Below are 13,633 nucleotides of genomic sequence, written 5' to 3' on the forward strand. Positions count from 1 at the left end.
TCCATCCTATCATGCCTATATATTTGTATTTGTTATATCCCTCATTTTACACATTATCATGTGTCTGGGTGTAAAATAAAATTGTTGAAATGTAATAGGGAGAGAATTTGCTTAAGTTATGATAGAGGTGACACTGGAGACGAAATTCATTTATACGTAACTGTGATATTTCACGAATTAAGAAAACGATTTATTTAAAAATATATTATTAAGTTATTAAGACTTATCAAGTTTAAATTTTTCGAACTTATCAATTCAGGTAATAAAAATGACCTTCAAAATCCAAATATCTTATTTGTATTAACAAGGACAAATATAAATTTGTTATTTAATGTTATCAATATTGTCTGGGTTTATTGTGTCTTGTTTCGTCATTGTATGGTACATGTATATTAGAAGAAGGCTTTATAAGTTGTAAAAACGTTTACCTTATCCTTTTGTATTAACAATAAAATATGTTTAAACTCAAACTAAAAACAACAACAAAATAACTATAGCTTCGCAATGCAAATGTTTCTTATGAGAAAGTTAGATAAGTCGGAGACTATAAATAAGGTGACACTGCACCAAACGCGTACTGTATACTAGAGACCCCTCTGACCATTCATAGAGGTCTGGCATACGAATAAACCATAAGGCAAAAAAAAAAAAAATGCCTGTTTAGGGTTACCCGACCGACTCTAATTTTATACCCCCGACCCCAATATTTTCCCACTTTTCTACGAAAAAAAATTAAAAGTCGGGATTTCGATCGCAGACTCCGGTTCCGGCCATTATTTTAGTGTGAAAGACACTAAAAAAAGAAAACAAGAATCCCAAATAATTCCCGACCTACCGATGTAACTCTATACAGACATATTTCTTTTTTGGCCTAAACAATGACATTAGCATGATTAGGGGACATGACGTGCACATATGACGAATTGAGATGTTCTCCTTACATTAGACATATTACTGGGTTCGTTCCTCGGTAACACATCCAAACATTTTACGGTATGACAACACTAGTAGAGTCATGATCAGTGTTTTTATGGTTACGAACCAGTTTGGGCGTTGGCTTGGAAACAGGTCCATGGTCGATGCCAACAGAACTTGAATTCTATTATTTATAATTTATAACTCACACATACTCATAGGGGAAAAGATACGCTAGAAATACGTTAATGAGGCACAATTCTTATCTACGATGATTTTGTGAAAAATACTTTTCCAAAATCATCCAGATTGTTTTTATTGTCCAGAATTAAACGTAATATGACTTCGAGTAGAACTAACTTTGTGTATGCTTGCGGGGGCACTTATCTTATCAAATACAATATTCTAGTACATCAAATATAATAGTACATGGTCGAACGATTTCGTTATTTATAGCAATGTGGTCGCCACACTGAGAATGAAGTTAACATCTGCTTTCCTCACACGGAATACACGTCACCAATCATAGATAGCGCCAAAGGGGCATATCAATCAATCTCGTGTAGAAAGAAGACCATTACTGAGGTGAGAGAAAGGTCATGATTTACCATCGGTACGATTTCAAACTGCCATATCAACAAAAAAATATGTAATACATTAATAAAATAATTCAGAATATTTAACCACAATCTAAGTGTGTCATCTTCTCCACGTCTTACATTGACCTGATAGCTCGCACATGGATTTAACTACAATCCAAATGTATCCTTCACGTCTCACAATGACCTGATAACTCGTTTTACGTTTTTTTCTGTAAATCAAAGTACTGATATACAGTAGAATAATATCACTGAATCTTTCTAAAAACTGTTCCTGAACTCAAAGCAAGAATTGTGACTAGGCCTAGCTTGATATAAAATCCACTATAAACATCAAATAACATTTACAAATTACAAAATTATCACTAAATTGATTTATTTTTCTTTTATGTTTTTTATTTAATGATGTTTTGTGCATGCAAGGCTTAAAATAATAAATTATATAAATGTGTGTGTTGTCAACCTGTGCGTTTTGGAAAGTCAGCTCTTATAAATATCGTGGAGCTGTACACCTGCTATATGTTACTGTTTAGCTTTATATTTCCCCCAAAATTTATAGATCATGCCCTGAAATCCTCAGCTTGACCTGTTAAGCATAAGGCTGGTAAATCCACTGTTCGATCTCTTGTAGGGACAGTTGTTTTGATTATTAGGACATATTGATTAATCCATTTCGCCATGCTTTAACGAAAAACGTTATGTATATAATGTGCAATGTATGCTGCTGAGCCTAGTTTCTTTTGACCAACTGTAATGCTAATGAATAAAAATTGTTCAAATCATGTCAGAAAAGATGGAATAAACGTCAAAAGATAAAATAATTCTGTAACATAATGTATAAAATGTATTTCTCTTATACCTACACATGTAATAAATGTATTTCTCTTATACCTACACATGTAATACTGGCTGGTTTCTCATACCCGCACTTGTAATACTGGCTGATCTAGGGCAAATGCACTGATTTCGCCTGAAGCTGTATTGCGTGACTACCCATGCAATAAAGCCTCGTGACGTCACAGCGTCAACAAAATTATCTTCTTCTTTTTTTGTGTGTGCAATTTTAACATTTTTTTTCCAGAAAGTAGGCTGGATTTACTTTAGAAGATACAAACAATGGGATTTGCATTGAAAATATCACGCATATCTTCATGTATTTTGAATTGACTTGCAGTCGAATTTTTTTCGAATTTATTTTGAAATGACGGAAAATTACAGTAGTATATTTGCAATAAAACGTCGAAGTATGAGAGAAAAATACTCTTTCAAACGTAGATGTGAAGGATAGGGATATTCTACCCTCGACAAGCCTCGGGTTTTACAACATTTTTAGACCCTCGTATATAATATCCCTAGTCTTATAATCTATAATATTACAGTTTATAAATAGCCAACTATAGCTATGATGATATTCCTGTATAATCACTACATACACCTTACACTGATGTAGATCTATGTAGTAATGAGACAGAGTGTGTTTCATACTTATGGCATGAACAGACGGATTCTACCTGTTGCCTGACAGCCCATACGCTTATAAATTATTTAGATATAAGTTATGTAAATTTTATTGTCGAACGTTAAAGTTTGAATAAAATAATGTTTCTACAGAGAACAAGTATATACACCACCATATTGACGACATGGGCTCTAAAGGTATGTATAGCTCTACTTAAAAGATAAATGCCGTTAAATACCTCAGTAATCTGACAACATCTCATATGTTTATATCTTGCTGACGGAGTGGGGCTTTTTTTCAACACGCATTGAAATTGTAATTCTTCAAAATGTGGGGCGTTGTACTTGTCTTAATTGATAAACATATAGATTTGTGTTTTAGGACTAACCTGCGTTCGCCGCGTTCTAGACAGTTTCTATCAAAAAAAAAAAACATTTTACGGTGGTTGTCAAGACCTTGTGCTAATATAGTTTTCAGGAAAAAAAAACAACAAAAAAATATATAACGAAAATCATTCTGGTGAACAGATATGTATAATTGGATGGAAACGACAGTTTTAATATTGTCATGTACAAATATATACATTTTACAACCCGATATGGAACAATAGTCAGTTGTTCAAAACAAATCTTCTAGCTATAAAAATAAACAACCTATTAAAGATGTTTAAAATTATATTTTCCACAAAATATTTTGAATTTGACCCAGTTTTGTCGGTACAAATGTAACCCAGTTTCTGAACACTCATTTATTACATATCTGTCATATTGATCAAGGCCTGTTGGAGCGTCTACGGAATGGCGAAAGTGTCCTAATAGCGGAAGGATATGTGATGGAAATTGAGAGAAGAGGCTATCTACAGGCTGGAGGCTTTGTACCAGAAGTTGTCTTGGAGCATCCGGAAATAGTCGAGGGCTTACATAGAGAGTTTATACACGCCGGAACTGACGTTGTAGAGGCATTGATGGTAAAATAGGATTTTTTTTTTCGTGCGACACTAGTCAATTTTAACTGTAAACGATAACTAATAAATACAATGTACTCAATAATTTCTGAAGGATGGCATAGGGATGTATGGCATAGGGATGTATACTGGTTTCATTTATTTTATGGATGCATTCATCCTGTAAGTAGAGAAATCTAGAAAGAATATGTTTTTTATTCAATTTTTAATGACTTTCCTTTTCAGTATTTTGGCCACAGAGAGAAACTTCGAGCTATCGGCAGAGAAAGCGATTTGGAAAAACTGAATAGAATGGCTCTGAAAATTGCAAGAGATTTGGCTAACGAGACTGACACCCTGATGGCCGGCGGACTCTGTTGTACGACTATCTATGACCCAGATAATACTGAAACGCACGATAAAATCAGGTCCATTTTCAAGGTATATGTGAACAAGTGAATGTGGACCTGAACAAATCTTTTAAATATTAATACAATTTAACACACTTCACTAAACAATGCGTAATGCATAACGAATGATCACAGATCAATGGTTGGAAATAATCTTATTTTGTTGTATTTGAATAATGCGGAATCATGGATTTGGGGAGTCTAGATCCATTTTAATAATGCGTGTATAGTTTGCATTTTTAACCCCCTTCTGTTTGGATAATGCTTTTTAAACTTTGACAAGGAGTATTTGACAAGATCGTTTGTGACTAAATGCAGTGCTTTCATTAGGAACAGAGAGGAATATATATTGACGTCTGCATTGGTCTCCATAGACAATACATTCAATTTTAATGTAAGATTGTCGCTATTCATTATTGACGTGTTTTTATTTTATACACACGAATTAAACACACAAACCTGTAGTATACCATTACGATATAGGAACAAGTGGAATGGGCAGTGACAGAGGGGGCGGACTACATGATAGCTGAGACAATACATTCTTATGGTGAAGCTCAACTAGCACTGGAGGCAATACAACAACATGGTAAAGGTAGGACAGTCATGTATACTGATTATTGATAATACATCATTTCTGTTATACACCAAAACAAAAAGACGGCAAAGGTATGACAACAATGTAAATTGATATTAATACATCATTTCTCTTATACACCAAAACAAAAAGACGGCAAAAGTAGGACAACAATGTATTGATAGTACATCATTTCCCTTATACATTATTACAGTAAAACAGTTTCAATATAATTTTAAATCTGCTGAAATAATAAAAAAAAGAGATTTAAAATCCACACTTTTATCACAGATTGTTGTATTGGCATGTGAAAGCTAAAAGGTTTCCTAAATTTTGGAACGCCAGGAAAAGAACATTTTTCAGGACATTTGCATTTTTGTTGTTATGTATGACACTAAATACATGTAGTTATGAGATAAGGGAGATAACTCCTATAGCTTTTTTTATCAATACATCCTATGAAGGTCATATCATTGATTTAGGTTATAGAACTTTCTAGAATATAATCATGTATAAACAAATATGTTTGTAAACATGTTGATTTTAAGTAGAGATCTAGAATGATCTATTTCCAGAAAGTTATGTGTGTTTACTTGTTTACTGTTTTTAGTTAGATATTTCTAGAAGTAGAAGGTTCTCCAATATTCTTGAATTACGGTTTAGCTATATATACTCCAGCTGTCCAAGGCTAATCAGAACTGTAATGAGACCTGTAATAAGACATATCAAGAATTGTACAGCGCCATATAAGATTCTATTGGGAGAGCTATTGTGACTTTATCTGTGGATTATTACAACACTTTGTTTGGATTTATTCATATTGCCTGGAACTTTACAAATCATCGGGGGACATTCAATTTCCTTGTGGATTTGTGATTATTGTTAATTTGAAACCTGGAAGGATCAAGGATTATACCAGGACATTCACATACAGATAAGTAACACTTTAAATCATCGTACTAGTCTTGTACCACCACCAATTACTTTAGATATTGTAAACCATCTCTGTATAATATTGTATATATAATTAAATTGTGTTTTGAATTTAGCTGCTGGTTTCTCCTTTCTGTTATTCGTTAATGTAACAGAATTGGGGGCTCGTCCGGGATCGATATTCAATTTGTGAAATCTAACTTTGAAAAATTAATTAAGAAATTTTCAAAATTTGTGTACAAACTTTGAGTTTACATTTGAAACCAACAGCTAGATAAATATGACTACTATGCAGGTAGAACAGTTTGTTAAAGCGCCATCCCTGGAAGTTCTTTTGCAAGTTAGTAAGAAGGATTTACTGTTATTGGGTAAACATTTAGGCCTTACTATCAAAACTAATTTGAGGAAAGCTGAAATTAGGAATGTAATTATAAGATATTTTGTTGACAATGGCAAATTTGACTCTAGTGCATTAGATAGTATAGAGGAAACAGTCAGTTCAGAAATTCAAATTAGACAAATGGAACTTGAACATGAAATGAAACTAAGACAAATGGAAATAGATAAAGAGAAAGAAATGAGAGAAAGAGAAATAGAAAAGGAGTTAAGAGAAAAAGAAATTGAGAAAGAATTAAAAGAAAAAGAGAGAGATCAGATGTTAGAGCTAGAGAAGCAAAAAATTCAAGCTGAAACAGAACTTAGAATTAAAGAATTAGAACTAGCTTCTCAAGACAGTTCAAGTAATCCAACTTTTAGGGGTTTACAAGGAAACAGAGGTTTTGATGTCAGTAGAAACATTAGGTTAGTTCCTCCTTTTCAAGAGAAAGAAGTTGACAAGTATTTTCTGCATTTTGAGAAAATAGCTGATAGTATGAAATGGCCTGAAGATAAGCTTACAATGCTTCTTCAAAGTGTCTTGATTGGTAAAGCTAGAGACATTTATTCTTCTTTATCTGTAGATGAGATTTCAAATTACCAAGTAGTCAAGAAAGCTATTTTGAAAGTTTATGAGTTAGTTCCTGAGGCTTACCGCCAGAAATTTCGAAACTCGAGAAAGAGAGATGAACAAACTCATGTAGAATTTGCCAGAGAAAAAGAACAATTATTTAATAGGTGGTGTGATTCTAAAGAAATTGATGACGATTTCGGTAAATTGAGGCAATTATTGTTGATAGAGGAGTTTAAACGTTGTGTCCACACAAACATAAAAACTCATTTAGATGAGAGAAAAGTTGAAACACTTAGTGAAGCAGCTACAATGGCTGATGATTACGCTCTCACCCACAAAGGCTCATTTGTTAAAAACAGTTCTCAAGACAAAAACAGTACCACAGGTACTAGTAAATTTGGTCAGCCTAGGAACCCAACCTTTAGTGGCCCTTCCAACGACAAACCTAAATTAGGTGATAAAACTAAGTCTGCTTCTAAAACAGATGATAGGGTAGGTGTGGGGTCTCCTTCTGGTCCTGTTTGTAATTACTGCAAGAAAGTAGGGCATGTTATGTCTGAATGTTATTCTCTCCAGCGTAAGGAGCAAAGGCGTAAACAGTCAGTTCCTTCTGTGTTAGCTATGTCAAAGCCTAGTCAGAAACTTAGTGATATTGTGGAAGATTCTAAAGTGTCTGTTGAGATTAAGAGCTCAGAGTCTGATAGTGTCTTGGAGAAGTACTCTCCCTTCATTTCTGAAGGTTTTGTTTCACTTACTAGTGATATTACCAACTTGAAACCTGTGAAGATTTTGCGAGATACTGGGGCTTCTCATTCTTTGATATTAGATGGCGTAGTGCCTTTGTCTGAGGAGACCTCATCTGGTAGTAGTGTTTTGCTTCAAGGTGTAGAGTTAGGTTTTGTTAATGTGCCTCTCCATTGTGTTTATTTAAAGTCAGATTTGGTTACTGGGCCTGTCACCATTGGTGTTAGACCGGAACTTCCCATAGAGGGCGTGTCGCTCATTTTAGGCAATGACTTGGCTGGAGAGAAAGTTAGGGTAGATCCCTTAGTGTCCAGTATTCCAGATAAAACAGATGATGCTGAGACTATTCAACAGGAATTTCCTGGTATTTTCCCTTCTTGTGCTGTAACTCGTTCAATGAGTAAGAAGGTTTCTGATGTTGCAGTAGTTGAGGATCATTATAGTCCAGGGTTAGGTGACACTTTCTTGGCTCATGATATAGAGGATGTCGGGAGCAAGTGTGATCTTTTGAGCAATCCTGTAGACTTTGATAGTGATAGAGTTGTTCCTAACAAGGGTACTTCTTTGTCTGACATGATGAGTAAATCATCTTTGTCTAGAGAGGAGCTTATAGTAGAACAGGAGAAAGATCCTGAAATCTCCTTATTGTGTAATCGGGCTTTGAGTGAGGAAGAGGCTGAGAAAGTCCCGGTTTGTTACTTCCGTCAGTCAGGTGTGTTGATGCGCAAGTGGCGCCCCCCTGATGTGTCTCCCGAGGAAGACTGGAAGGTTGTCAATCAAATAGTTGTCCCACCGAGGTATAGGCAAGATATTCTAAGTTTGTCTCATGACGTACCTATGGCAGGGCATCTAGGTGTGACCAAGACTTATAACAGGATCTTAGATCACTTCTTTTGGCCCAAGTTGAAACGGGATGTGGCTGATTTTTGTAGGTCTTGTCATACTTGTCAGGTGGTAGGGAAACCTAATCAGAAAAATCCCTGTTGCACCTTTGCATCCCATTCCAGCATTTGAGGAACCATTTAGTAGAGTCATTATAGACTGTGTAGGTCCTCTACCCAAAACTAAGTCTGGGAATGAGTATCTTTTAACTATTATGTGTGCTTCCACACGCTTTCCTGAAGCCATTCCACTCAGGAATATTAAAGCCCCTAACATAGTCAAGGCTTTGGTTAAATTCTTTACACTGGTTGGTCTTCCAAAAGCTGTCCAATCGGACCAAGGTTCGAATTTCATGTCTGGTATTTTTCAACAAGTCATGTACCAGCTCCAGATCAAGCAGTATAAGTCTAGTGCTTATCATCCAGAGTCTCAGGGTGCTTTAGAACGTTTTCATCAGACATTGAAGAATATGATGAGATCTTATTGTTTTGAAAACAAAAGAGATTGGGACGAAGGTATACACATGTTGTTGTTTGGCGTTAGAGAATCTGTACAAGAATCTCTTGGCTTCAGTCCCTTTGAACTTGTGTTTGGACATACTGTACGTGGTCCTTTGAAAATTTTGAAAGACAAAATTTTGGACGAAGATTCTAAAGTGAATCTCTTAGATTATGTGTGTAACTTTAAGCAAAGGTTGACAAGGGCATGTGAATTGGCAAAAGAAAATTTGGCCCTTACTCAAACCAAAATGAAAACATGGTATGATAAAGATGCCCGTGCAAGAAGTTTTGATCCAGGTGACAAAATTTTGGCTCTATTACCAATACCGGGTCAGCCTTTGCAAGCTAGATATTTTGGACCTTATATTGTTGAGAAAAAGGTCGATGATGTTAACTACATTGTACAAACTCCAGGGAGGCGCAAGAAAACTCAATTATGTCATGTTAATATGCTTAAGGAATATGTAGATAGAGAAGAGAGCAAGACCTCTCAACCTATTGCTACTTTGGCCTCTGTACCATCACAAAGTGAAAGTACAGCTGATATTTGTAAATTAGACTTAGATGGTGGTGTACAAGATGTAGGTTTAGACTGTGGTGTTAAGTTACGGTCTCAGATGTGCTCGCGAACTTGGACAAGAAACTATGTCATCTATCGGAAAAGGAACGCAATGAACTTAAAGATTTGATACTTGAGTATAAACATTTGTTTCCGGATACACCAGGCAAAACAGATGCTATCTATCACGACGTGGATGTAGGCGATGCGCCACCTGTCAAGCAACATCCTTACCGTGTCAATCCTTTGAAAGAAGAACACTTAAAGAAAGAAATTCAATACATGTTGGACAATGATATTATTGAACCAAGCAAAAGTGAATGGAGCTCTCCATGTGTTCTGGTACCAAAGCCAGACAAGACATACCGGTTCTGTACTGACTTCAGAAAAGTAAACTCTGTCAGTAAAACAGACTCTTATCCAATTCCAAGGATTGACTCGTGTATTGACAAAGTTGGCAAAGCCAAGTACGTAAGCAAGTTTGACCTGTTGAAAGGATATTGGCAGGTGCCATTAACAGAAAGAGCTAAAGAAGTGTCGGCATTTGTAACCTCGCAAGGTTTGTACCAGTACAAAGTTATGCCATTTGGTATGAAGAATGCCCCGGCAACATTTCAACGTCTTCTTAACAGCGTGATATCAGACCTGGAAGGCTGTGATGGATACATTGATGACGTCATCAACTACCACGACACGTGGGAAGACCATCTACGCGGGATTCGTGAATTCTTCGAAAGACTCACTACCATGAAATTGACTGTAAACTTATTGAAATGTGAATTTTGTCATGCAACTGTTGAATTTTTAGGCCATGTTGTAGGACAGGGGCAGGTTAAACCTGTTCAGGCCAAAGTAGAATCAATTATAGATTTTCCAGCTCCTGGAGGCAAGAGAGAGCTGATGAGGTTTCTTGGTATGGCTGGATACTACAGAAAAAATTGTCAAAATTTCTCTGTTATAGCAGCTCCACTTACTGCTTTGTTAAAGAAAAATGTCAAATTTGTTTGGTCAGACGAATGTAAGTCTGCATTTGAGAAATTGAAAGCCATACTATCAAACTCACCAGTTCTGACTGCTCCAGATTTTAATAAACAGTTTAAACTGTATGTTGACGCCAGTGATGTAGGTGTTGGTGCTGTTTTGATGCAAGAAGGTACTGAACAAATTGACCATCCAATTTGTTATTTCTCGAAAAAGTTTGACAAACACCAGAGAAATTATTCCACCATTGAGAAAGAATGTTTAGCGTTGATTTTGGCCTTGAACCAATTTGATGTGTATCTCTGCACTACAGTTGTGCCTGTGTTGGTCTTCACCGACCACAACCCTTTGACATTCATTGGGAAAATGAAAAACAAAAACCAAAGAATTCTCAGGTGGAGTTTGACTTTGCAAGAATACAATCTTGACATCAAACATATCAAAGGGAAAGACAATATTCTAGCAGATGCTTTATCAAGGATTTAAATATTACTTGATATGTCAAGAAAGTTTCCTTTTCAAGAAAACATTCTTTTCTTTAAGGAGGGGTGTGTTATGTATGACACTAAATACATGTAGTTATGAGATAAGGGAGATAACTCCTATAGCTTTTTTTTATCAATACATCCTATGAAGGTCATATCATTGATTTAGGTTATAGAACTTTCTAGAATATAATCATGTATAAACAAATATGTTTGTAAAACATGTTGATTTTAAGTAGAGATCTAGAATGATCTATTTCCAGAAAGTTATGTGTGTTTACTTGTTTACTGTTTTTAGTTAGATATTTCTAGAAGTAGAAGGTTCTCCAATATTCTTGAATTACGGTTTAGCTATATATACTCCAGCTGTCCAAGGCTAATCAGAACTGTAATGAGACCTGTAATAAGACATATCAAGAATTGTACAGCGCCATATAAGATTCTATTGGGAGAGCTATTGTGACTTTATCTGTGGATTATTACAACACTTTGTTTGGATTTATTCATATTGCCTGGAACTTTACAAATCATCGGGGGACATTCAATTTCCTTGTGGATTTGTGATTATTGTTAATTTGAAACCTGGAAGGATCAAGGATTATACCAGGACATTCACATACAGATAAGTAACACTTTAAATCATCGTACTAGTCTTGTACCACCACCAATTACTTTAGATATCGTAAACCATCTCTGTATAATATTGTATATATAATTAAATTGTGTTTTGAATTTAGCTGCTGGTTTCTCCTTTCTGTTATTCGTTAATGTAACATTGTTATCATCAATCTGTTTTGTATACCTGTCCATAACGACAGGAATCCCAGCTGTCATAACCCTTACTTGTTTGATTCCGGATGAGACGACAGACGAAGTACCAATAGCGGAGGCGTGTCGTAGGCTGGAGGAGGGCGGGGCTGCTGTAGTAGGTCTTAACTGTGGGCGTGGCCCTAAAACCATGCTTCCAGCGCTTAGAGAGATCAGAAAAGCTTGCAAGGTATGCTGGAATTCTATTCTCGGTACACCTTGTATTTAGTAAAACTGATTTCGGTGACGATATACTGAATCACTGCCTTTACATTTATTGCTTCTTGTTCAAGTATATTACAGATAATCCTGAAATTTCAATGCACGTTTGTAAATATCAAACGAAATTTGTTACCATATCTAGATATGAAATTTGACGACGGCTATGAAGGATCTCCAAAAGGTCATCTATGTCCTTTTGCAAAATATAGATTCAGACCAGTTTGAACCTTGCGTGCTACACTATTAACAGTGTTAGCAATATGCGTGCTACACTATTAACAGTGTTAGCAATATATCAATCATGTTAATTGTATCCACTATTGTATTTTGTCTTTTCTCTATGGATGATGTTGATGTTGTGTTGTACAGGGTCCTATAGCTGCCCTTCCAGTAACGTACAGGACGAAAGAGCACTGCCGCACATGGCACTCCCTCAACGACCCAGATACCGGTGAGGACATAATTCACTCTAAACTAATATAATAATAAAACCAATTTACGGATAATATATTTAAAGCTTCTTTTTTAAAGGATGAAGTATCAGTCATTTGGAGGAGAAAGTGTATGCTCTTGCTTAAAAAGGATCTGAATAAATAGCGCAAAATAATTTCGGAAAAAAAGTGTTAACCGATGTATGAAAATTTCAAATTAAGTAAATGCTACTCTGAGACAAAAATGTAGTGGCTTCCCTCGATCTTCATACTCAAATTCTTATGATTAATATTCGATATCTTCTTTCTATTTGAGTAGGGAGAAATGTGTTTCCGAAGAACCTAGCTTGTGTAATGAGTAGCAGAGATGACATCCGAGAATTTGCCGAGGAGGCGAAGGCAATCGGTGTAAACTACATCGGTCTATGTTGTGGAAATGCTCCATTCTACTTCCGGGAATTGGCGGAAGTGTATGGACGAAAACCGGAAGCCAGCAAATATTCACCAAACCTTTCACTTAATGTAATTTTAGAAGGAACGAATCCATCTTTGCGAAAATTAAGAGAGTATGCATTTGGAACCACTGAGAGTAATGATTAATTAATCATATAAATATCTTTATTTGTGTCACTTTTGTCTTTATGAAGATGTATTGAATACCTAAAAGTAATAAATTGAATGTTGGATGATGAAAAAGAGTTCCTGCATGACCTTTTTATATACAGCACCATGTGTCTTGAACAATAGAGATATATGTCATTATTATGACTTTATCCATATAGGGATTGGACTTCGCTTTTATGTTAACCATGCTTGTATGGAGCAATTCCTCTATAAATATATTCTATGGGGCGCGTTATTGAATATATTATTAGAGGAATTGCTCCATACAAGCATGGTTAACATAAAAGCGAAATCCAATCCCTATATTTACACTCATACGACTGTTTTTATTTATATTTTATGCTATAAAATCGTCATTTGAATTTGACGTAATTATTTAATAAAAGTCGGTCAAAAGTGGGAGGTGCTTACTCAATTGAACAGCGAAAGATGACTCTTCACGTAAGGTAGAATTATTCATCCGCGACGACAATAAAATTCAATATTTCATTGTAAAACAAACATGACAAACAAATTTCAGAGAAAATTTTATTTCATCAGATCGGAACTTTGAATAGATATTAAAGTTTGCTAAAAGTTAATTTATAGCGTAATAACATAAAGAATTTGTACT

The 13,633-nt window shown here is 35.4% G+C and overlaps 1 protein-coding gene across 3 annotated transcripts; it reads left to right on the plus strand.

The window, feature by feature from the left end:
• The first annotated feature begins 1,482 nt into the window (after positions 1-1,482).
• On the plus strand, positions 1,483-13,092 carry LOC138335688 (betaine--homocysteine S-methyltransferase 1-like). 3 transcript variants are annotated; one of them, XM_069284858.1, is made up of 8 exons: positions 1,483-1,500; positions 3,126-3,170; positions 3,750-3,940; positions 4,163-4,357; positions 4,810-4,921; positions 11,755-11,933; positions 12,335-12,416; positions 12,713-13,092. In XM_069284858.1, exons 2-8 carry the CDS (start codon positions 3,158-3,160, stop codon positions 12,994-12,996), a joined length of 1,056 nt encoding a protein of 351 aa, XP_069140959.1. In that variant the 5' UTR covers positions 1,483-1,500; positions 3,126-3,157; the 3' UTR covers positions 12,997-13,092. The 3 variants fall into 3 exon arrangements, with proteins under 3 accessions (XP_069140959.1, XP_069140953.1, XP_069140964.1); XM_069284852.1 differs by lacking the exon at positions 1,483-1,500 and having other exon boundaries at positions 2,967-3,170; XM_069284863.1 differs by lacking the exon at positions 1,483-1,500 and having other exon boundaries at positions 2,983-3,170; positions 12,716-13,092.
• Positions 13,093-13,633: the final 541 nt, after the last annotated feature.

The sequence above is a fragment of the Argopecten irradians genome, chromosome 1, assembly GCF_041381155.1.
Source record: "Argopecten irradians isolate NY chromosome 1, Ai_NY, whole genome shotgun sequence".
Taxonomy (NCBI): domain Eukaryota; kingdom Metazoa; phylum Mollusca; class Bivalvia; order Pectinida; family Pectinidae; genus Argopecten; species Argopecten irradians.

What these genes read in the sequence shown, in the direction of transcription:
- LOC138335688 (XM_069284858.1), top strand. An exon ending in AATACAACAACATGGTAAAG is followed by an intron (nt 4,922 to 11,754) that starts GTAGGACAGTCA and finishes CCATAACGACAG; the next exon opens with GAATCCCAGCTGTCATAACC. An exon ending in CCTCAACGACCCAGATACCG is followed by an intron (nt 12,417 to 12,712) that starts GTGAGGACATAA and finishes TTTCTATTTGAG; the next exon opens with TAGGGAGAAATGTGTTTCCG.